This window comes from Rhinopithecus bieti, unplaced genomic scaffold (assembly GCF_001698545.2).
Source record: "Rhinopithecus bieti isolate Rb0 unplaced genomic scaffold, ASM169854v2 scaffold_14839, whole genome shotgun sequence".
Taxonomy (NCBI): domain Eukaryota; kingdom Metazoa; phylum Chordata; class Mammalia; order Primates; family Cercopithecidae; genus Rhinopithecus; species Rhinopithecus bieti.
The window spans coordinates 1,120,553-1,144,458 of NW_016808133.1; the positions used below are offsets into that span (position 1 = coordinate 1,120,553).

General features: G+C 44.5%; 2 protein-coding genes across 3 annotated transcripts in view; both read right to left on the reverse strand.

Moving 5' to 3' along the window:
- The window catches only part of COG2 (component of oligomeric golgi complex 2), a 103,330-nt gene that overhangs the window by 64,702 nt on the left and 14,722 nt on the right, over positions 1–23,906 (reverse strand). For both annotated transcript variants that reach the window (XM_017885595.1, XM_017885596.1), the window contains 2 exons: positions 23,712–23,822; positions 22,421–22,509 (listed from right to left, as the gene is read on the reverse strand). In XM_017885595.1, the coding sequence (XP_017741084.1) occupies positions 22,421–22,450 (30 nt within the window). In that variant the 5' untranslated portion in view covers positions 22,451–22,509; positions 23,712–23,822. The remainder of the gene's footprint in view (positions 1–22,420; positions 22,510–23,711; positions 23,823–23,906) is intronic.
- Positions 9–483, reverse strand: LOC108537851 (non-histone chromosomal protein HMG-17). Its single transcript, XM_017885600.1, has one exon. The coding sequence runs from the start codon at positions 383–385 to the stop codon at positions 113–115; it is 273 nt and encodes a 90-aa protein (XP_017741089.1). The 5' UTR covers positions 386–483; the 3' UTR covers positions 9–112.

A 23,906-nucleotide genomic window follows, 5' to 3' on the forward strand; every position in this document is an offset into this window, starting at 1 on the left:
AAAAAAAAAAAAAAGTAAAACAAAATTCTGCATTTTTATAAAACTTGATAAAAAATAGTATTTCAAACTGTACAGTCACCAGAAGTACACAGTTATCAAAAATGCACACACTTCACTTGGCATCTCCAGCACCTTCAGCTTTCTGTGCCTGGTCTGTTTTGGCATCTCCGTTTTCTGCAGGGTTATTCCCCTCCTTGCCAGCATCAGCTTTTCCCTTTTTCCCTTTGGGTACCTTCTCTCCCTTCTTTGCAGGGGCCTTTTTAGGCTTGGGCTCTGGCTTTGGAGGAGCAGGTTTAGCAGACAACCTCGCGGATCTTCTCTGTGGTTCGTCCTTCACCTTGGCTTTATCTCCTTTAGCATCCCCTTCAGCCTTTCTCTTGGGCATGGTGGCGACGGCGGCGGGATGTAGGTGCTGGACGCGGGATGCAGCGCGCGCGGGCTTTGGTCGGTCCGGGGGTCGTTCTCGCCTCTTCTTCTTCACACTGCTCAAGGGTTACCCTTTCTTATCTGATCTCCATATTTTCAGATTCCCCAGAGTCTCCTTCTATAACCACGTGCTTTCTAGACCAGGATTTCTCAACCTTGGCACAACTGACATTTTGGGCTATATTATTCTTCATTGCGTATTGTAGGATATTTGGCAGTATCCCTGGCCTCTACACACTGGTTGCCAGTATCACTCCCTGCCTGAGTTGTGACTATCAAAAATGCCTCCCAACATTGCCCAGTGTGCCCTGGAAGCAAGATCGCCACCTCCTATGTACCCTCATCTCTCAGTTTCAGAACCACTGTTCTCGATGATTCTAGACAGTATCATTGGTTTAAGTACTTTCTGTAAATGGAAGACTCTGAAGTTCTAATCCTGACCTGTTTATTGAGCTCAGACTCATATCCAGCTGCCTATGGAATTTCTCCATGGAAATATGTTGCAGACACCAGGTTTTTTAACATAACTTTAACTGGTTCCCTCCTCTACCTGTTCCTCTCCTGGTTTTCTCCCACTGTAGTAAAGGGCATTCCCTCCTACCTAGTGGCTAGGGCCTCCACCTTTGGGATGACTTTTCCCTTCCCCTATTCCCATCTGTCAGCAAGTCCTATTGCTGTTACCTCCAAAACAGAATGCAGACTTGATCGCTGCTCCCATATGAATCCAAATCCTGACGTACGTGTGTGTGTGTGTGTGTGTGTGTGTGTGTGTGTGTGTTTTAACCTCAGTTACTGTCATCAGGCTTCCAGTCCTGCTACTCTACAGAGATAGCTGTTTTTCAAGGTCATTTCAAGGTCACTCATAATCACCACATTGCCAAATCCCTTAAGTCATTCTCAGACCTCAGATTACTCAACCTGTCAGTCCCAATTGACAACAGTAGTCCCTCTGTTTTTCTTGAAATGTTTCATTTTTATTCACTCAGTTTCTGACTCTTTGTTTTCTGCCGGTCTTTGTTGGCTTATCTTGATCTCAACTTTTTAGCACCAATGTGCTCATGAACTCAGACCTGTTTTTGCTTAACTCAGAGTCTCCCTCAAGACAAAGATGAAAGCATTGACTGGGCTATGTTCTTATCTGCAGGTTCAGCTGGGGAAGAATCTGTTTCCAGACTCATTTAGGTTTTTGGCAGAATTAATTTTCTTGCACCCATATGTCTGAGGGCCCTAGCCTCTTTTTGGCTAACAGTTGGAGTCTGTCTTCTGCTTCTAGAGGACTCCTGCAGTTCCCTGCCACAAGACCTCTCCACAGTGGTTGACAAGAAGCCCTTTACTTCTTCAAAGTCAGCAGGAGAGCCTCTGACTCCAGTCAGCAAAAAAACAGACTTATGTAACATGGTGTATTTGTAGTAGGGATAACCCCTTATCTTGCCACATTCTACTAGTTAGCAGCAAGTCTAGGTCCTGTCTACTTTCAAAGGACATAACATAGGTCAGATGTCAGAGGGCCACCTTAAAATGCTGGCTAACACACCTTCCCTATCTCTACTCCCTGCACCGACAAGCTCTCCCAGCCTCAGGGCTTTAAGTAACACTTCTATTTTAATGACGGTCACATTTCTGTCTCTAGCCTGGACCTCATTCCTGAACTCCTGTCTTGTATATCCAACTGCCTACTTGTCATCTCCATGTGGATTTAACAGGCATCTCAAATTCAACACATCCAAAACCGGACTCCTGATTTCCTCTCAGACTTGCTCCTCCTATAGTCTTTCCCATCCTAGTAAACAGCAGCTTTATTGTTCCAGTGCTTCAGGCCAAAAATCTTAAAATCTTGCCAATCCTTATCTTGTTCACAGAATCCACACATAAAATTCTGTGTGTTTTGCCTTCAGAACACATACAGAATCTCACCACTTCTCCCCACCTGCCCATCTACTGCCTTGGTCCATGCCAGTGTCATCAGTCATCTAGATCAGTGGTTCTCACCTGGGGAAGGTTTTGTCCACTCTTCTCCCCATGGGTTTTGGCAATGTCTGAAGGCATCTTTGGTGGCACCACTGGGGGAAGGGTCACTACTGGCATCTAGTGGTTAGAGGACAGGAGTGCTGCCAAACACCATACGACACACAGGGCAGCCTCCACAAGAAGGAATTATCTGGCCCCAAATGTCAATGGTGCAGAGGCTTACTGCTCTTAAACTCTATTTGATTATTTACAAACCAGGCCAGATTAAGATTTTATTATCTATTTGATTATTTGCTCACATAGAAAAAGATTCTGTGGTAGTTCATAGTATTCAAAGAAGAACAGAAAAAATAGAATTTCAGGATCAAGAAATTGGGAGTTAAAAATCAGTGGAATTTGTTTTTTTCTCACTGTCTGTGTCTCATGTCTACTTGTCTCCATTGGACTGCTTTCTTCTTTAGTCAGCATCTTTTCAAGTGTCAGGGAAGACTGCCACTGCCAACTCTGTAATCACATCCACCAAAGCCACTGGCTTCTGTGGAAAGATAGCATCTTTCCCACCATTTCTATATCAATCCCAGGGAAGATTCTGATTGGTCAAATTTGGTCAGGTGAACCAATCAAATGGCCCCAACCAGACAGCATAAAGTGTGGAGAAATTTCCCACAGACATTAGCAGGCCGTCTGCAGAAGAAGGAAGATGAGAAAACGTAGTGGTCAGGCACAACTCAGTAGCTGATGGTTTCTGCAGTTTATTAAACATGGTACATAAAGACCTTCCAGATCTGGTGCCTGCCAACCTCTTCAACTCCACCTTAACCCACATCTTCCTCATGTTCTGTGATCCAGCCACAGTCAGCTACGTGAATTCTTGGGTGACTTTTGCCTTCTTTTATCTCCAGCACATACCGCTCTCTGTACCTAAAACACCATTTGCTGCCTCATTATACAAAGATGATACTTCCACATTCTTCAGACCTTATCTCATACATTACCTCCTTCAGGAAGTCTTTGTTTTAACATGTGGATTTTATTATTATTCAAGTGTAATGAGACCAGCAGATCAGGAGATAATTATCCTTGAAAAGATCATTTATTACTCACAGTTCCCAAGAGGAGGGGGCATACCACATCACAAAGGGTCACATGGGAAGCACCGGGGTTGGTCAGGAGACCCAGGGAGAGAGCTTTTGTGGTGGTTTTGTGGGAAAGAATGGGTGAGACAGGGAAGCAACGCTAGGATGGTCTAGTTTGAATAATTTCAACAGGCTCTGGGACACAGAGGTCGTCTGTAGTTGTCTCGCACCTGGCCATGAGGCGATTAGGATAGGAGAATAGTGGCCCTACGTATGAGAGCCCAATAAGAAAGGAGGTTGTGGAGTGTGGGCTCTGGATTGGTTGGTTTTCATATGAAAGGCACACTCCGTGGCAAGTCATTTAATATCTCTAGGAATTAAACAGTCCTGGAGGGGCAATCCCTCCAGAGTCAGCAAGGCCTCAGATATAAAAGCATCAGAATACAGAAAGTAAGTGGCAGGGTTAATATAATCCTTCCTAGTGTTTTTTTCAGCATCTTCTCCTAAATCAGGTTTAGGCATCTCTTTTTTATGATTCCATAATACCACTTGCACACTTCTGTGGTTGCAATGGCAGCAGTACCAGCAAGGATATCTTAACCAACAGCCCAGTGATCTTTGACCTTCAAACTACATCTAGGGAAGTGGGTAAGAATTTTGAAATAATTTTGCTTGGAGTGGGGGTTCACTCATCCATGTAACCTCAACACTTTGGGAGGCTGAGGCGAGAGGATTGCTTCAGCTCATGAGTTTGAGACCAGCTTGGGCAACAGACTGAGACTTGTCTCTACAAACATTTTTAAAAACTTAGCCAGGCATGGTGGCATGTGCCTGTAGACCCAGATACTTGGGAGGCTGAGATGGGAGGATTGTTTGAGCCCAGGAGATCGAGATTACAGTGAGCCATAATCACAACCCTGCACCCTGCACTCCAGCCTGTGCGACAGACCCTGTCTCTAGTAAAAACAACAATAATGAACAAAATTTTTAAGCCATTTAATTTCAATTTAATGGATATGTGACCTCATTTTATTCTCATAGTTTTGAGACTACACATTTAGTTTTCATTTAAATGCCTTTAAAATATTTATTCAATTTCTTCCTACTAAAATGATGCAAACAATACTCTTAGGTGTATTATATACTGAATTTTGACACTTAGAAGAATACCACCACATTAACGTACGTAGCCATGATTAATTTATCTCTGTGCAGACTATTGAATAAAATGTTTCTCATCTTTATTGTGTACATAGTTGATCTTCCAAATATGTAATTAGTTATAAAAATTGAAACTCTTAACTGCTCTTTTAAGATATTCATGCCTGTGCATATTCATGCATATGAAACTGAAATGCATGAATACACAACTATTCCTCTCACTGCTGACTCTATAATGCCTTATTGTCTCTATAAGTCACCTGCATGTGAATTAGGAAACAAAACTCCTTCTTCTGGGCAGATGCAGCTCTGTGTTGGGTGCATGACTTGGGGGCAGAGCATGGGATGGCTTTTGGCTCTCCTTGCTGCCTGGTCAATAATGCCTTGGTCTGCACTAACCTGCAAGAGCTTAGACAAAGGTGTTAAATGCACACTAGCTTTGCTCAAATGGGCAAGCCTCAACTCATCTTCCTCCCTGAGATCCTCACGCTATCCTCAGGACAGGATAGCCAGCCATGTAACAGCACACTATGGTGTAAAACTATACATCATGGTGTAAATTTGTGTACTCCTTATAAAATGTTTATGTTTGCATTTAGGAATGTAAGCATGTATTAGACATTCTTAGTGATTCAACGTTGAAGCAAAGATTTTCTGTCACCTTTTCTTCAATTTAAATTAAAGAATACCCTGAGATTTCAAGGCAAAATATTATGAGTCCGTTTTTATTTGTAATTATTTACCTTTGCAATCAAAATTTTCTCAAGGAACAAAATACAAATGAATGCAACATAAAACATAGATATAATTTGGATGCTGATTCTCTAATTGTCAAATATAACTCCTCATTCCATGTTTCTTTGTATCACCTTATGATTCCTATTCATTGACTAAAAATTAAGTAAATATTATAAATTTTCAGTTACAAATTTATGGTAATGAAATATACTTTTATCAATTTTACATGTGATGGATCTTGGGTTTTTTTCCCCATTTTAAAAATTAGAATTTATTTTTTAGAGCAGTTTTAGGTTCACAGCGAAATTGAGTGGAAGAAACAGATACTTTCCATATACCCTTCCCACTTCCCCACCATGCACAACTCCCCTACGGCCAACATCCCTAACCTAAGGGTACATTTGTTACAATTCATGAACCTACATTGGCACTTGAGGGAAAGCAGGTATAAATAAGACTTTGGCCGGGCCCGGTGGCTCACACCTGTAATCCCAGCACTTTGAGGGGCTGAGGCAGGCAGATGACCTGAGGTCAGGAGTTCGCAAAAAAGTAGCCGGGCGTGGTGGCGTGTGCCTGTAGTTCCAGCTACTTCGGAGGCTGAGGCAGCAGAATTGCTTGAACCCAAGAGGCGGAGGTTGCAGTGAGCCAAAATTGCGCCACTGCACTTCAAGCTGGGTGACAAAGTGAGACTCCATCTTAGTAAAAAAAAAAAAAAAGTCTTTGGGGATAGTTTCAGGTATTCTAGAAGGAATTCATTCACTCAAGGACTCTGGTTTCCAGAGTTCTTGCTGTGCCTCCCAGGTTTTAAAAGGTCAGTCTGCACATGGTGGCTCACATCTCAGCACTTTGGGAGGCCGAGGCGGGTGGATTGCTCAAGCCCGGGAGTTCGAGACCAGCCTGGGCAACATGGTAAAACCCCATCTCTACCAAAAACAAATAATAAGAAGAATACAAAAATTAGCAGGGCTATTTCTTTTCTTTTCTTTTCTTTTTTTTTTTTTTTTGAGTGGCTGTAGTCCCAGCTACTCAAGGATTGAGGTGAGAGGATCACTTGAGCCCAGGAGGTAGAGGTAGCAGTGAGCTGTGATTGCAGGACTGCACTCCAGCCTGGGCAACAGAAGCGGAGACCTTGTCTCAAAAATAAATAAATAAACTAAAAATAAAAGGTCCCAATAACAAGGAGCACATTGACATGGCTCACGCTTCATCTGTGACACAGGATACAGAGTCAAAATGTAAAACGTTGTCCATATAGCAGAGAGTCGAAAGAGGGAGTTAGTAAGTTTCCTGTATGGAATCGGGCCATTTGTGGCGATACTGGCAAATTTTTTGGGTTCTTAGACGGAAACATCAATTTACCATTTTAATTTTTAATTTCTTAAAAGAAACTAAAAGTTAAGCAAGAGTCCACCCATTATTTGGTAGCGAGACTATAACACATTTCCATTTAACTTGAGCTCCCCCTCCTCCTTTTTCCATGAAGGGCCCAGGTCCACTCTGTGATCAGGTGAGGTTTGCTGGGAGTGAGTGAGAAAATCTGCAGAACCAGAATTGGGTCCCCCAAAGGGAAGAGAGCAGAAACCCCTCTTGTTCTCTTTAAGATTGACTGTGGGTAATGAAGATTATCTTTTATAAAAATGAAGTCAATACATTTTCAATTTGGCATGAAATTACATTCCCATGTGGGCTTCCATTCCTACTGTCAAGCCATCAGTCTCAGGAAAGACAGCAGGTACCACCGAAATCAAAATAGTCATCGATCGTCTTTGAGTCTCACAGTTGGGTTTTTTAAAATCTACAGCTAGACAAAGTTTCTTTCTTTTAACCTTTTAAGAGCCAGGCCTGATAGACTCTAGGATAGAGTTTCTTTGACATACAGAGAATCTTCTTTCCACCTCTCAAGTTGAGCCAAGAAGCTTCGTGTCTTTGAGTACAGGAAGCTTTGGGAGGTGGAGGTGAAGAGCTGGCTGGCTGAGCTTGCGGCAGAGCTCCTGGCTCCCCACGGCTGCCTGTGGTGTGCAGAGGACATAGGAGGCCCCCACTCCTGGTGGAGATTGAAAGTGAGAGCAAGAGGAATGGGAGTGTGGTAAGGCCACAGGACACTGGGACTTCACAATAGGATCCAGACTTCAGCAGCGAAGCCCTCTAGACATGTCCATGACAACTCACAAGCCAATAAAGACCTACAGTGCCACAGATGCAGCACAGATCCAGGGCCCTTCTGCCCCCTGCCCTGGGGTCTCCACCCAGCCCACACCACTGTGGGGTAGAGATGGGGAGGGCAAATGGGAAAAGGGTGCCTTTACCTGGAAGGACTGGTTTACACAAATGAGAGGGCTTAACTCGGCCTTGAGAAGGAGCTGCATTTCAATTGCTTGCAGGACTCTCTTTAAACTAGGAGAGACTGAGATCTTTAAACTAGAAGAGATGGAGATCTTTAAACTCCCCCACCCTTTGCTTTCCCTACAAGGTGGGGGTCTATGAGGAAGAACAGAGAAGATAAATGGAGAAGCCACATTTCCTTTTCCCATATGATGGCAGTATATTTTCTCCCCCCATAAAATTAGCAAAAAATATAAGAATGTGAAAGAGTGACTGTGATTATTAAGGCCTCAACCACAGAAGAGCGTTGAGGCTCTGAGAGAGAATCCCCACGGGGGCCCAAGGAGACTTGGCACAAGGCGAGTTTCGTTCTGGGCTGGTGGCAGCTGACATAGAAGAGCTCTGTCGGCCATTCTATAATGACGCAGGCTCATGTCCCAGGGAAGGGGTGTGTGTGCATGAATTGAAAGGTTCTTGTCAGAAAGAGCAGAAACTTTGGCCCCAAAGCCAGACTCAGGGGTGGGCTGCCCAGGTGGTCGACAGGGAGGCACTAAAACAACCCTGAAAATGTCACGAGATGAGATCAGCCTATGCAGCTGGAAGGGCTACTCTGACGAGCAGCTTTGGGGCTTGTCAGGGACTTGCTTAAGTGACAACTGGGGGCCACTAAACTACCTTCAAAAGAAGAGAGGGTACACCAGTGTTTGAAGCAGCACTATTCACAATCGCCAGGTGGAAGCAACCCAAATGTCCATTGATGTGACGCGGCTACGATGTCTGGGTCACATACCCTGGGGTTCCTCGTCTCGCGTCAGGAAAATGTGGGACACAGACACATGGGAGAAGTTTAGGAGCAGAGGTTTAATAGAAGAGAAAGAGAAACAGCTCTCTCTATAGAGAGAAAGGGATCTCCCAGCGGAAAAGACAGCTGGTGGCAAATGCAGGGGATTTTATAGTCCAGCTTGAGGAGGCAGTGTCTTATTTACCTAAGGCTCACAGACTGGTTCAATCAGGTGGGGCATCATACCGTGTGTCATATTGCACGTCATAGCTTGAGGAAGGCTGGTCGCCCCACCCTAATCTTATTATGCAAATAAATTATCCATGGTCAGTGTCATCTTGTTTACTCCTTACTATACACGTGGCTGGCAGAGAAGGGATGGTGGAACTGCCATCTTGAGCATGTCTAGTCCCTAGTTCCTGCTGGCTTTCACCCATGCAAGCCCCCAACTTGCTTGTCTATGTCTGCAGCTCAACTTTAAAGGCTGCTCTTTGTTAGAAAATGATTCGGGCTGCTTTTCATTAAAAAGAAAAGCCTTACCGAGGACTTCTATACCCTTACTATCTGCCTAAGTGATTTCCTCTTAACTCCTGTATTAGATGGACGAATGGATGAAACAAAATGTAGTCTACCCATGCAATGGCATATTGATTATCCAGCCTTAAAATGGAGGGAAATTCCGACATATGCCACAATATAGATTAACTTTAAGGAAGTTATATTAAGTGAAATAAGCCAGTCACAAAAAGACAAAGACTGTGTGATTCCACTTATATGAGGTACCCAGAGTAGTCAAATGCATAGAGACAGAAAGTAGAATGATGGTTGTCAGGGGTCAGGGGAGCCTTATTGCACGTGAAGACTCTCTGTGGTATCCTCAGGTGGCACAGGGCATTGTATGATAACATGTTAATCCATTAATCTGTGAATGGATTAATCCGGGGCAGAGGCCTCATGATCTGATCATTTCTTTTTTTTTTTTTTTTTTTTTTGAGATGGAGTCTCGCTCTGTCACCCAGGCTGGAGTGCTGTGGCCGGATCTCAGCTCACTGCAAGCTCTGCCTCCTGGGTTCACACCATTCTCCCGCCTCAGCCTCCCGGGTAGCTGGGACTACAGGCGCCCACCACCATGCCCGGCTAGTTTTTTGTAGTTTTTAGTAGAGACGGGGTTTCACCGTGTTAGCCAGGATGGTCTCGATCTCCTGACCTCATGATCCACTCGTCTCGGCCTCCCAAAGTCAGCTGGGATTACAGGCTTGAGCCACCACGCCCGGCCCCGATCATTTCTTAAAGGGCTCACCTCAATACTCCACTTTGAGGATAAGTTTCAACAGAAGTTTTGGAAAAGATATTCAAACCATAATGAGAGGTGAAACTGGCTGGGCTTCTGGGTCGTATGGGGACTTGGAGAACTTTTCTGTCTAGGTAAAGGATTGTAAATGCACCAATCAGTGCTCTGTGTCTAGCTAAAGGTTTGTAAACGCACCAATCAGCACTCTGTCAAAACGGACCAATCAGCACTCTGTAAAACGGACTAATCAGCACTCTGTAAAATGGACCAATCAGCTCTCTGTAAAACAGACCAATCAGCAGGATGTGGGTGGGGCCAAATAAAGGAATAAAAGCAGACCACCGGAGTCAGCAGTGGCAACCCGCTTGGACCCCCCTTCCACGCTGTGGAAGCTTTGTTCTTTCGCTCTTTGCAATAAATCTTGCTGTTCCTCACTCTTTGGGTCCATGCCACCTTTATGAGACGTAACACTCCCTCTGAAGGTCTGCAGCTTCACTCTTGAAGTCAGCGAGACCACGAACCTACTGGAAAGAAGAAACTCTGGACACATCTGAACATCAGAAGGAACAAACTCCAGACACATCGTCTTTAAGAACTGTAATACTCACCACAAGCATCTGCAGCTTCGTTCTTGAAGTCAGCGAGACCAAGAACCCACCAATTTGGGACATATTTTGGCAACCACGAAGGGACCATCACCTATTGCCAAGTGGCGAGTACAATCAGACCCCTTTCGCTTGCTATCCTGTCCTATTTTTCCTTAGAACTTGGAGGCTAAATACTGGGCACCTGTCGGCTAGTTAAAAGCAACTAGCGAGGCTGCAGGACTAAAGACGTGGGTGTCAGGGTTTCTGGGAAAGGGCTTTCTAACACCCCAGACTCTTCAGAGTTGGGAGCATTGGTTTGCCTGGAACCAGCTTCCACTCTTCCTGTACTTCTAGGCTAAGCTGAGGGTCAACAGAGAGGAAAGCCATTCAGCTCCGGGATCCCGACAACAAGTTGGTTTACCCTATGGCCACGAGCTGACCTCTCAAAGGCATGTCACCCAAGTGAGACTTGCCCATCTATCCTATCTATCCTGACCATTGCCCCTGGATCCTAATGCCTATCAGACAAACTTCCTCCCACCTCTCCTCTCCGAGGCTAGTCCTGCTTCTAAAAACTACTCCTTGTCTCTGGTACTTTTCTAGTTTCTCCTTTAAGAATGATTTCTACTATAAACTCCAGGACTTTATTCCCTTCTTTAGGCACTCAGGCTCACCAATCAGAAAGACATAATTTTTGCCCAAAGCCCCGTCATAGCAGGGATTATCTGGAATTTTAGGATCCCTCCTCAGACAAGCAGGCCTAACAACAGCTATTCCTGAAGCCAGGATATGGAGAGCCTCAGAAATTGTATCTTTCCTGTTCATATAAGTGAGGACAAAAGGTGTCACTCTTTCAACCCTGGAGATCCCTTCCCTCCCTCAGGGTATGGCCCTCCACTTCATTTTTTGGGGCATAACATCTTTATTGGGACCTTTACAGAGGTAAGGTCCCAGGAGAATGGTTAGGACTCTAACAGTTTTTCAAGAATGCATCGGTAAGGGCCACTAAATCCAATTTTTCTCAGTTCTCCTTGTGGTCTAGGAGGAAAACTAGTGTTTCTGCTGCTGCATTGGTGAGCGCAACTATTCCAATCAGCAGGGTTCAGGGACTGTTGTGGTTCTTGGGAAAGAGGTGTTTCTACTGCTGCGTGGTGAGCGCAACTATTCTGATCAGCAGGGTTCAGGGACTGTTGCGGGTTCTTGGGCAGGGGGATAAACAAACCAAAACCGAGGGTGGTTTTGTCTTTCAGATGGGAAACACTCAGGCATCAACAGGCTCACCCTTGAAATGCATCCTAAGCCATTAGGACCAATTTGACCCACAAACCCTGAAAAAGAGGTGGCTCATTTTTTTCTGCACTACAGCCTGGCCCCAATATTCCCTCCCTGGTGGGGAAAAATCACCACCTGAGGGAAATACAAATTACAATACTATCCTGCAGCTTGACCTTTTCTGTAAGCGGGAAGGCAAATGGAAATACCTTATGTCCAAGCTTTATTTTCATTGAAAACAATTTTTTTCAATTTTGCATATACAACTATGCAAAGCTTGCAATTTACATTCCACAGGAGAACCTTCAGCTTACCTCCATATCCTAGCCTCCGTATAACTCCCCTTCCTATTAATGATAAGCCTCCTCTAATCTCCCCTGCCCAGAAGGAAATAAGCAAAGAAATCTCCAAAGGACCACAAAAACCCCTGGGCTATCAGTTGTGTCCCCTTCAAGCTGTAGGGGGAGGGGAATTTGGTCCAACCCAGGTACATGTCCCCTTCTCCCTCTCTGATTTAAAGCCGATCATGAGAGACCTGGGGAAGTTTTCAGATGATCCTGATAGGTACATAGATGTCCTACAGGGTCTAAGGCAAACCTTCAATCTCACTTGGAGAGATGTCATACTATTGTTAGATCAAACCCTAGCCTTTAATGAAAAGAATGCTGCTTTGGCTGCAGCCCAAGAGTTTGGAGATACCTGGTATCTTAGTCAAGTAAATGATAGAATGACAGCCAAAGAAAGGGACAAATTCCCTACGGGTCAGCAAGCCATCCCCAGTATGGATCCCCACTGGGACCTTGACTCAGATCATGGGGACTGGAGTCATAAATCTGTTGACCTGTGTTCTAGAAGGACTAAGGAGAATTAGGAAAAAAGACCATCAATTATTCAATGGTGTACACCGTAACTCAGGGAAAGGAAGAAAATCCTTCTGCCTTCCTCGAGCGGCTATGGGAGGCCTTAGGAAAATATACTCCCCTGTCACCTGAATCACCCGAGGATCAATTGATTCTAAAAGATAAATTTATTACCCAATCAGCCGCAGATATCAGGAGAAAGCTCCAAAAGCAAGCCCCGGGCCCTGAACAAAATCTGGAGGCATTATTAAACTGGGCAACCTCAGTGTTCTATAATAGGGACTGAGAGGAACAAGCCCAAAAGGAAAATCGAGATCAGAGAAAGGCTGAAGCCTTAGTCATGGCCCTCAGACAAACAAACTTTGGTGGTTCAGAGAGTACAGAAAATAGAGGAGGCCAATCACCCAGTGGGGCTTGTTATCAGTATGGTTTATAAGGACACTTTAAAAAAGATCGTCCAACGAGAAACAAACCGTCCCCTCGTCCATGTCCACTATGTTAAGGCAATCACTGGAAGGTACACAGCCCCAGAGGACAAAGGTTCTCTAGGTCAGAAGCCCCCAACCAGATGATCCAACAACAAGATTGAGGGTTCCTGGGACAAACGCCAGCTCATGTCATCACCCTCACTGAGCCCCAGGTACGTTTAACCATTGAGGGCCAGGAAATTGACTTCCTCTTGGACACTGGCTCAGCCTTCTCAGTATTAATCTTCTGCCCTGGACGACTGTCCTCAAGGTCCGTTACCATCTGAGGAATCCTGGGACAGCCTGTAACCAGGTATTTTTCCCACCTCCTTAGTTGTAATTGGAAGACTTTGCTCTTTTCACATGCCTTTCTTGTCATACCTGAAAGTCTCAAACCCTTATTAAGGAGGAATACATTAGCCAAAGCTGGAAAATTATCTACATGAATATGGAGAACAAGTTACCCATTTTTTGTTCCCTACTTGAGGAGGGAATCAACCTTGAAGTCTGGGCATTGGAAGGACAACTTAGAAGGGCAAAAAATGCCCACCCAGTCCAAATCAGGTTAAAAGACCCCACCACTTATCCTTATCAAAGGCAATATCCCTTAAGGCCTGAAGCTCATAAAGGATTACAGGATATTGTTAAACATTTAAAAGCTCAAGGCTTAGTAAGGAAATGAGCAGTCCCTGCAACACCCCAATACTAGAAGTAAAAAAACTGAACAGTCAGTAGAGACTAGTGTAAGATCTTAGACTCATCAATGAGGCAATAGTACCTCTATATCCAGTTGTACCCAACCCCTATACCCTGCTCTCTCAAATACCAGGGGAAGGAGAATGGTTCACTGTTCTGGACCTCAAGGATGCCTTTTCTGTATTCCCCTGCACTCTCCCAGTTTCTCTTTGCCTTTGAGGATCCCACAGGCCACACATCCCAACTTAGGTGGACAGTCTTGCCCCAAGGGTTTAGTGATAGCCGTCACCTGTTTGGTCACGCACTGACCCAAGATCTAGGCCACTTCTCAAGTCCAGGCACTCTGGTCCTTCAGTATGTGGATGATTTACTTTTGGCTACCAGCTCGGAAGCCTCGTGCCAGCAGGCTACTCTAGATCTCTTGAACTTTCTAGCCAATCAAGAGTACAAGGTGTCTAGGTCAAAGGCCCAGCTTTGCCTACAGCAGGTTAAATATCTAGGCCTAATCTTAGCCAAAGGGACCAGGGCCCTCAGCAAGGAAGGAATACAGCCTATACTGGCTTATCCTCACCCTAAGACATTAAAACAGTTGCGGGCGTTCCTTGGAATCACTGGCTTTTGCCAACTATGGATCCCCAGATACAGCGAGATAACTTGGCCCCTCTATACTCTAATCGAGGAGACCCAGAGGGCACATACTCAACTAGTAGAATAGGAACAAGGTGCTGCAGAAACAGCCTTCAGAACCTTAAAGAAGGTCCTAGTACAAGCTCCAGCTTTAAGCCTTCCCACAGGACAAAACTTCTCTTTATACGTCACAGAGAGAGCAGGGATAGCTCTTGGAGTCCTTACTCAGACTCGTAGGACAACCCCACAACCAGTGGCATACCTAAGAAAGAAAACTGATGTAGTAGCAAAAGGCTGGCCTCACTGTTTATGGGTAGTTTTGGTGGTGGCCGTCTTAGTGTGAGACGCTATCAAAACAATACAAGGAAAGGATCTCACTGTCTGGATACTCATGATGGAAATGGTGTACTAGGTGCCAAAGGAAGTTTGTGGCTATCAGACAACTCCCCACTTAGATACCAGGCACTACTCCTTGAGGGACTGGTGCTTCAAATTCATATGTGTGTGGCCCTCAACCCTGCCATTTTTCTCCCAGAGAATGGGGAACCAATCAAGCATGACTGCAACAAATTATAGTCCAGACTTATGGCACCCGAGTTGATCTCTTAGAAGTCCCCTTAGCTAATCCTGACCTTAAGCTATATACTGATGGAAGTTCATTTGTGGAGAATGGGATACAAAGGGCAGGTTATGCCATAGTTAGTGATGTAACCGTACTTGAAAGTAAGCCTCTTCCCCCAGGGACTGGAGCCCAGTTAGCAGAACCAGTGGCACTTACCCGAGCCTTAGAACTGGGAAAGGGAAAAAGGATAAATGTGCATACAGATAGCAAGTGTGCTTATCTAATCCTACATGTCTATGCTGCAATATGGAAAGAAAGGGAGTTCCTAACCTCTGGGGGAGCCCCCATTAAACACCACAAGGAAATTATGGAGTTATTGCATGCAGTGCAAAAACCCAAGGAGGTGGCAGTCTCACACTGCCAAAGCCATCAGAAAGGTGAAGGAGAAAAGGCAGAAGGAAACCGTCGGGCAGATGCTGAGGCCAAAATTGCTGCTAGGCGGAACCTCCCATTAGAAATACCTACTGAAGGACCCTTGGTATGGAACAACCCCCTCCAAGAGATTAAGCCCCAGTATTCCCCAACTGAAACAGAATGGGGACTGTCACGGGGGCATAGTTTTCTCCTGTCAGGGTGGTTAACGACAGAAGAAGGAAAGGTGCTTATATCTGAAGCCAGCCAGTGGAAAATACTTAAAAGCCTCCAGAAAACTTTTCATATGGGTATTAAAAACACTCAAGGCCAAATCCCTATTTACAGGGCCAGATCTCCTCTGGACCATCTCACAGGTAGTCAAAGCCTGTGAGGTGTGCCAAAGGAATAATCCCTTGGTTCATCATAAGGCCCCTTTGGGGGAACAAAGAATAGGTCAGTATCCTGGAGAGGACTGGCCGTTAGACTTCACCCATATGCCTAAGTCAAAGGGATTTCAATACTTATTGGTCTGTGTCTATACCTTTACAAATTGGATAGAAGCTTTCCCCTGCAAGACAGAGAAGGCTCAGGAAGTGATTAAAGTCCTAATTCATGAAATAATTCTTAGAATTGGGCTTCCCCAAAGCTTACAGAGTGACAATGGTCCAGCTTTTAAAGCCACAATAACTCAAGGAATTTCCAGGGCACTAAGGATACAATATCACCTTCACTGTGCCTGGAGGCCACAATCCTCAGGGAAGGTCAAGAAGGCAAATGAAACACTCAAGAGGCACTTAAGGAAACTAACACTAGAAATCTCCCATGGCCTACTCTTTTGCCCATGGCCTTGTTGAGAATCCGATATGAAATGCTGTATAGACAAACTTTTCTCACAAATGACCTCCTACTTGATCAGGAAATGGCCAACTTGGTCAATGATATAACTTCTTTGGCAAAATATCAATAAAACCTTAAAAACCTACCTGAAGGACATCACAGAGAAAAGGGAACAGAGTTGTTTTCAACCAGGAGATTTAGTGTTAGTCAAATCTCTCCCCTCTACCTCCCTATCCATGGACTCTTTGTGGGAAGGACCATACTCAGTAATCCTCTCTGCCCCCACTGCAGTTAAGGTGGCAGGAGTGGAATCTTGGATTCAGCACACCTGAGTTAAACATTGGACATCCCCTGAGGAACCTGCAGGACTGTCAGCTCAGGAGTCCCAAGATCAGCAAGACCAGCCTCTATACACCTGCAAACCGTTGCATCTCCTATTTTGGAAGGAAACACCCCAGACTAAAAGGTTCCTACCACTGATCCTGAGGAAAACCCCTTCCTCCTTAAAAGGATAAGTGAAAACCTACATAATCTGTATCTTTAACACCTCTCCTTGCCCTTTTAATGGAATCCTTTTACTATTTCATCATATTATTAAGCAGCATACTAACCATACTGTTTGTGATAGGACTATATACTGTAGCTCCTACCAGGACAAAAATCCTAAGCACATCAGCCTTGTTTCTATCTTCCTTCCTTCTGACAGCAATTTACTCCTACCTTTAACTCAGCCTAGATAAAATGATCTCGTCTTCCAAAGCGGCCTCTTTACCTTCCTATTTACTCTTTACCTATCTATCCCTCCTGCTTCCTTGGATACCTCATACAATCACCCCTCCCCTTCCACTAGCTTCTAATTACCTCTACAAGACTCTCAACTTAACCCAGTCTCTGTTAAACCAGTCCAATCCTTCCCTGGAAAATAACTGTTGGCTTTATATCTCTCTATCAACCTCTGCTTACATTGCCACTCCCATTCCTGAAAAAAAAACTGGGTCTTTACCGACTTAACCTACCACCCTCATTATGAAGGAAAAGACCCTTTCTGACTTCTAAATATGCAATCATTAGCCGACTTCCCCATCTCCAATAGGACCAAGAATACCCTAACAGGACATAAAAGCTGCAATCCAGCTTTTATTACTACCTACAACTATTACCTACTACCCCATCAGTGTAATTACACCCTACAACGTCAAGCCCCAACTAATCATAGTAACTTCCGAGTCACCCAAACAGCTCCATTCAGACGGCTTGTCTGCTTCTCAGGGCCCCCAAAATCATCACCTCCCTGCTTAACAAACAGTCCAGGTTTTGTAATGGTAAACATACTCCCTGCATGACCATTCACCCCTGCACCCCCTGCAGCAGCGTCCCCACCACTAGTGAATGCTTTCTCATCCCCTCTTTCAATCACTCTCTCAGATGGTTCCTAGTAGAGACAAAACAATTTTTTCTCCAATGGGAAAATAGAACACAAGGAGCCACTCAGTTTGCTCCCAACACCCCTTTCCAGCCACTCACCGGGGCTACCTTGGCAAGTAGGAGTATGGGAAAATGAAAACAACAAATTCACACACCTTTTTAACATACACAACCAGTTCTGTCTACCCAGCCAAGGTATATTCTTACGCGGAACATCAACCTATAGCTGCCTCCCCACTAACTGGACAGGCACCTGCACCTTAGTCTTTCTAAGTCCCAACATTAACATTGCCCCAGGAAATCAGACCTTATCAGTACCCCTCAAAGCTCAAGTCCATCAGCACAGAGCCATACAACTAATACCCCTACTTATAGGGTTAGGAATGGCTACTGCTATCAGAACCAGAATAGCCAGTTTATCTACTTCATTATCCTACTACCACATATTCTCAAAGGATTTTTCAGACAGTTTGCAAGAAATAACAAAATCTATCCTTACTCCACAATCCCAAATAGACTCTTTGGCAGCAGTGACTCTCCAAAACCGCCAAGGCCTAGACCTCCTCACTGCTGAGGAAGGAGGACTCTGCACCTTCTTAGGGGAAGAGTGTTGGGTTTACACTAACCAGTCAGGGATAGTATGAGATGCCGCCCAGCATTTACAGGAAAAGGCTTCTGAAATCAGACAACGCCTTTCAAACTCTTATACCAACCTCTGGAGTTGGGCAACATGGCTTCTCCCTTTTCTAAGTCCCATAGCAGCTATCTTGCTGTTACTCGCCTTTAGGCCCTGTGTTTTTAACCTTCTTGTCAAATTCGTTTCCTCTAGAATCGAGGCCATCAAGCTACAGATGGTCTTACAAATGGAACTCCAAATGAGTTCAACTAACAACTTCTACTGAGGACCCCTGGACCAACCTGCTGGCCCTTCCACTGGCCTAAAGAGTTCCCCTCTGGAGGACACTACAACTGCGGGGCCCCTTCTTCACCCCTATCCAGCAGGGATAACTCTTAGAGCAGTCATCAGTCAAATTCCCAACCACAGTTAGGGTGTCCTATTTAGAGGGGGGATTGAGAGGTGAAGCTGTCTGGGCTTTTGGGTCGGATGGGGCCTTGGAGAACTTTTCTGTCTAGCTAAAGGATTGTAAATGCACCAGTTAGCGCTCTGTGTCTAGCTAAAAATTTGTAAATGCACCAATCAGCACTCTGTCAAAACAGACCAATCAGCATTCTGTAAAACAGACCAATCAGCACTCTGTAAAATGGACCAATCAGCTCTCTGTAAGATAGACCAATCAGCAGGATGTAGGTGGAGCCAAATAAAGGAATAAAAGCAGGCCACCAGAGCCAGCACCTGCAACCTGCTCAGGTCCCCTTCCATGCTGCAGAAGTTTTGTTTTTTTGCTCTTCACAATAAATCTTGCTGCTGCTCACTCTTTAGGTCCATGCTGCCTTTATGAGCTATAACACTCACCATGAAGGTCTGCAGCTTCACTCCTGAAGTTAGCAAGGCCATGAACCCACCGGGAGGAATGAACAATTCGGGACGCACCACCTTTAAGAGCTATAACATTCATTGCGAAGGTCTGCGACTTCACTCCTGAAGTCAGCAAGACCGTGAACCCACCAGAAGGAATAAACTCCAGACACATCGAACATCAGAAAGAACAAACTCTGGCCCCACCATCTTTTAAGAACTGTAACACTCACCACCAGGGTCCGCGACTTCATTCTTGAAGTCAGTGAGACCAATAACCCACCAGTTCCGGACACAATAACAAGTGGCAAATTTTATATTACGTATATTTTCCACAATTTTCTAAAAAATGGAAAAAAAGAAGGTGGGTTCTATTAAGCACTGGGTGTGTTTTCCTGTATGAGGTGTGCCACTGGGATTTTCAACACCTGTACAATGCTGACCAAATTGTAGCCCAGTTAGCTTGCCTGAGGTGCCTAGGGACATCGTCCAGTCCTGGGCAAGGGAACCTGTGGGGAGAGGCATGACTGCACTGCCAACTGGGCCCTTCTTGGGTGGCACTATGGGCCTGCCCATCTCAAGGTCAGTTAGATCTCCCTGGCACTCTGGGCTGGAAGTCTACAGACTACCCCAGAAGGCTAGGTGGCCACAGTAAGAGAAGCCACCTTTACCTGCATTCTCACTACCTCCCAGTTAGAAGGAGGTTGATGACAGGAGCAGATGTCAGGAACCAGCAAAGGCCATGCAGGTGGCATCTCAGGACTCTCTACAGGGAATAATGTAGCAAGAAAAGACCGAATCTCCTGAAATTTGGGGTGGAAATCAGAGTCCTCTTGATTTGAACAGTTTTACCTGGTGTTGCACCGCAAGATGGTAATGTGAAATATATTGTTTGCAAAGGGTAATTAGGGGCATCCAGAAATCTTAAATCCAAGAGAAAGACAGAATTGGGAGTTAGAAGGGCTAATCAGCTATTGAAGATAAGAGAGTAGGCGGCAGGCATAGGCTGGCTCAGAAGAATTTTTCTGAAAGATCTCCTTGTTAACAGCAGCCAGTTTTCGCTGGCTCTAGCATGTATGTGACATTTCTTATCTCAAAGTGGCTTAAAAGTACTGCTCAGCCCTTGACAGAAGTTGCAGAATTCCGTTTCTACATCACACAGGGAAATGGAATCTAGGGTTAAGGTTCTCTAAATCCAAGTTAATAATGGTACTCTTTTATTATTTCTATTTTATTTTGATACCTATGGCATTCCTTGGAGATGCTATATTTCTGTTGGGAGAAAAACTTTTCCTCTATTAACTTAGGTCCAGATACCAGGGGTCTGCAAATTAACTGACAATTGATATATTAACAAAAGAAAAGATGAAGTTGATTCCCTTGTCTGTGGGAGTACTCAGTACTGATGAACTCACTGAACAGCTGGGGGTACGGGCTTACATGCCAGCTTAACCAGGGAAGGGAAAGGGTGAGGGTGAGGGTGGGGGAAAGATAGAAGATTTGTTCTAGGAGAACAAATGGAAGGTAGACAGTTTTTGATAAGGTTTGTTTATGCACCTTCTCTAATGGTCAGTCTCCTTCCTGGCTGGAAGCTTCCCAGGGCAGGGGATTTATTCTCAGAATTCTCTGCCTTTAGTCAGATAAGGGAAGCTCCAGAAAGGCGTCTTTCTGCCTCTGCTGTATTTCAGATGTCTTCAATTTAAAGTAATCTTTATGCTGTCTTGGTGGATCCAAGTGGGTCCCTTCATTATTATCACTTCTTTTATGTTCAAATGCTGTTATAAGAATCATGTCTTGATAACCGCACAAAAATTTGAATAGGTAGAGCTGGAGTAATAATCATAATGAGAGCTAACATTTGCAGCAAGCTTACTGTATGTCAGGCATCATGCTTAGCATTCTACATGGATTATCTAATGTAACCCTCAAAATGACAGCAGGAAGTGGGTGCTGTCATTTTTGCAGGAGGAAACTCAGGCTTGGGGAAGTTAACGTGTGGCCGTGTGATCAAGTGGAAATCAAACACAGGCTCCTCTGACTGTAGAACCGGACTTCTTGTAGTAATTGTTTACTGCTGCATAATCAATACCCCCAATGCAGTAGCCTAAAACAATACACATTATTATTTCTCACCATGTCTGGGAGTTTTCATGAGGCTGAGTTGGATATTGGCTGAGTTGGCAGCCATCTGAAGACTTGTTTGGGGTGACGGGATCCACTTCCAGGGTGGCTTTTTCCTGTGACTGTCACACTGGTGCCAGCTGTTGTGGAGGCCTCAGTTGCTTTCTGGGGGCCTTGCTGCAGAGTGATCTAACTATGCAGCAGCTGGCTTCCCCAGAAGCCAAGGCAGCAGCTGCAATGCATTTTATTACTTATTCTTAGAAGCCACACACCACCACTTCTGCAGTATCCTATTAGTCACACAGGTTGGCTCTATTCACTGTGAAAAGGGACCACATAGGTGCACGGATTCCAGGAGTGAGGATCTCTGGGAGTCAGTTCAGGGCCAACTACCACATTTCTACTACACTTTTCCTTCTTTACTATCAACCTAGGCAAAGGTACTGTGAAATGAAATTTATAGGAGGCCATAGTTTTTGACTGAGCTCATGCACTAATCTCCAGCAGACCAGACCAAACCAGAATGGAGTCACTCATGCTGGGTGCCATGTAATGAAACTGAACTTAGACATGGGACATTTTCCTAAACAACAAGATTCACAGCAATCAATCCAAAGGGGCCTGGTCAGCCTGAAGCAGCGTGATAATGAATTCCCATCTGTCTTAACCCTACAAGGAAAATAATTTTAAATTGAACAATCTGTTTTTTGTTCCTTGTTTTTGCTTTCTTCTGTCATTTGCTCTCTGTAAAGCCAACTTCCTCTGCTCAGCTCATTAGAGCACCTTTTTATTTAATACATGTGATGCTGCCTGATTCATGAATTGCTAATAAAAGCCAATTAGATAATTAAACTGAATTTGTTGAAATTTTATTGCTTGACAGTGCTTAGACAGGCACCTGGCACTTGGAAGTCTTTCAATAAATCCTAACTTGTTTACACGAAAGGAAAATAAAAAATTCAGGACTCCAAACTATGCCAAAGAGAAAATTTAACTTTGGAACTGAGTCACACAAAACTGCTTTCATTTTGTTCCTAAGTAGATAGCTGCAAAGATAGAAGGCCACATATCTCCCCAGGTGGCCTCCCTCACAATTTGCTCATGAGGAAATTCTTTGGGGCCCCAAGATCTTTATTCTGAAACAGAGTTCTTATGAATTTTACCCTGACAATGTAAATTAAGAGCTTATCTTCACAGTGCAGGACAGGCAGGACTAGGAATCCCCCCCTCCACTCACCTGAGACAAGTGCATGTCTTATGACTGCTTCCCCGGTCTCTGTACACTTTATCTTATATAAAAATGCAGACTCACCGAACATGAGACAAGTGCATGGTTGACCATGTTCCTCAACTCACTCCTTTAACATATAAAATGTGGATTCGATGAGTGCTAATCAAAGCCTCAAAAAGAACAAGAAAAAAAAGAGATCTTGTTTTTCTTCCTTTAGGCTGGAAGCTGCTAAAGTACATTTAAAGGCTGAAATTAAGGAGCCAGTGGAGAGGATGATGGTGAAGATACAGGAAATATGGGGATCTGTAGAGCTTCAAAAGAAACCACTTGCCACCTTTTGTTTACCCTTCCCCCCTTTTATCCTTTTTGTTTCCTCTGCTGCCCACTCTTTCCCCTTTAAATATCGAAGTCCTCAAACTCTGTCTGGAAAAAGCACGAATCACAGATGTTCCTGCGATTTGTGTTCCTTTTCCCCAGGCACATCCTGAACCTTGGCAAAATAAACCTCTGAATTGATTGAGACTTGCCTCAGTCATTTTCTTTGGTTTACATTTCTGTCTTTCCTCCCAGCTGTTTTCCAGCCCTCAGTCATTAGTACGTAAGAGTTGCACATCAGTGCATGAAGAGTTGAAGGCATTTTGGTAGTAGTGGAGCAAATGAGCAGATGACATCCCACAGTGAGATATGTGGTGTTAGACAAGGAGGAAAATAAATATTGAGTGTTGTCCATTGGTTTTGCAACTAAAAGCTCACTGGGCAGAGGGAAAATGCTTGCTTGGGGTAAATAGAGTAGCTCAGAGGAGTTTAAAGGTAGCTGTTGAGTAGATAACCATTATAGTAAATTTGAATGTGAAAGAACAGAGCTAGTGGGTAAGAGTGAAAGAAGGGATCCGACTTGATAAAGAGATTTTTTTTCTTCCTTTAGTCTGGAAGCTGCTAAAGTACATTTAAAGGCTGGGGTTAAGGAGCCAGTAGAGGTGATGATGGTGAGCATACAGGAAAGAGGGGGATCTGTGGATGGGATAAGATCACTAGGGAGATGGTAAGAGATGCTTTTAGTTATCCAGTGCTGGGTAACAAAGTACCCCGAACCTAAATTATTAAGATGGAGTTGGGTTTTTTTGTTTTTGTTTTTCTTATAAATTTGCAAATTCGCGCTTAACTTGGTGGAGATGGTTTGTCTCTGCTCCACTGACCATTAGCTGGGGCAGCTTGGGGGCTGAGGGATGGAGTCATCTGAATGCTCGTGTGTCTGGTGGTTCATGCTGGCTGTCAACCAGGACGTTAGCGAGGGCTGAGCAGAAGCACCTCCACAAGCATCATGGCTGGATTCCAAGAGCAAGAACCCCAAGAAGATAGGTGGAAGCCTTACCACTTGTTATGAGTCAGCCTTGGAAGTCAGGTAGCTTCCCTTCCACTGTAGTCACAGGCCTGCTTAGATTCAACAGGAAGGACCATGCACCCACCGTGTCAACTTCCAACTCTAAGGAGAAAATGCAGGATGGGATATATTAGTGAGGTTATCTTTGGAAAATACAATCTGCCCAGATAGTCTCCGCACAACTTG

Bases quoted from the DNA above. Each gene is read 5' to 3' on its own strand.
- LOC108537851 (XM_017885600.1), bottom strand. From the start codon at position 385: ATGCCCAAGAGAAAGGCTGAAGGGGATGCTAAAGGAGATAAAGCCAAG.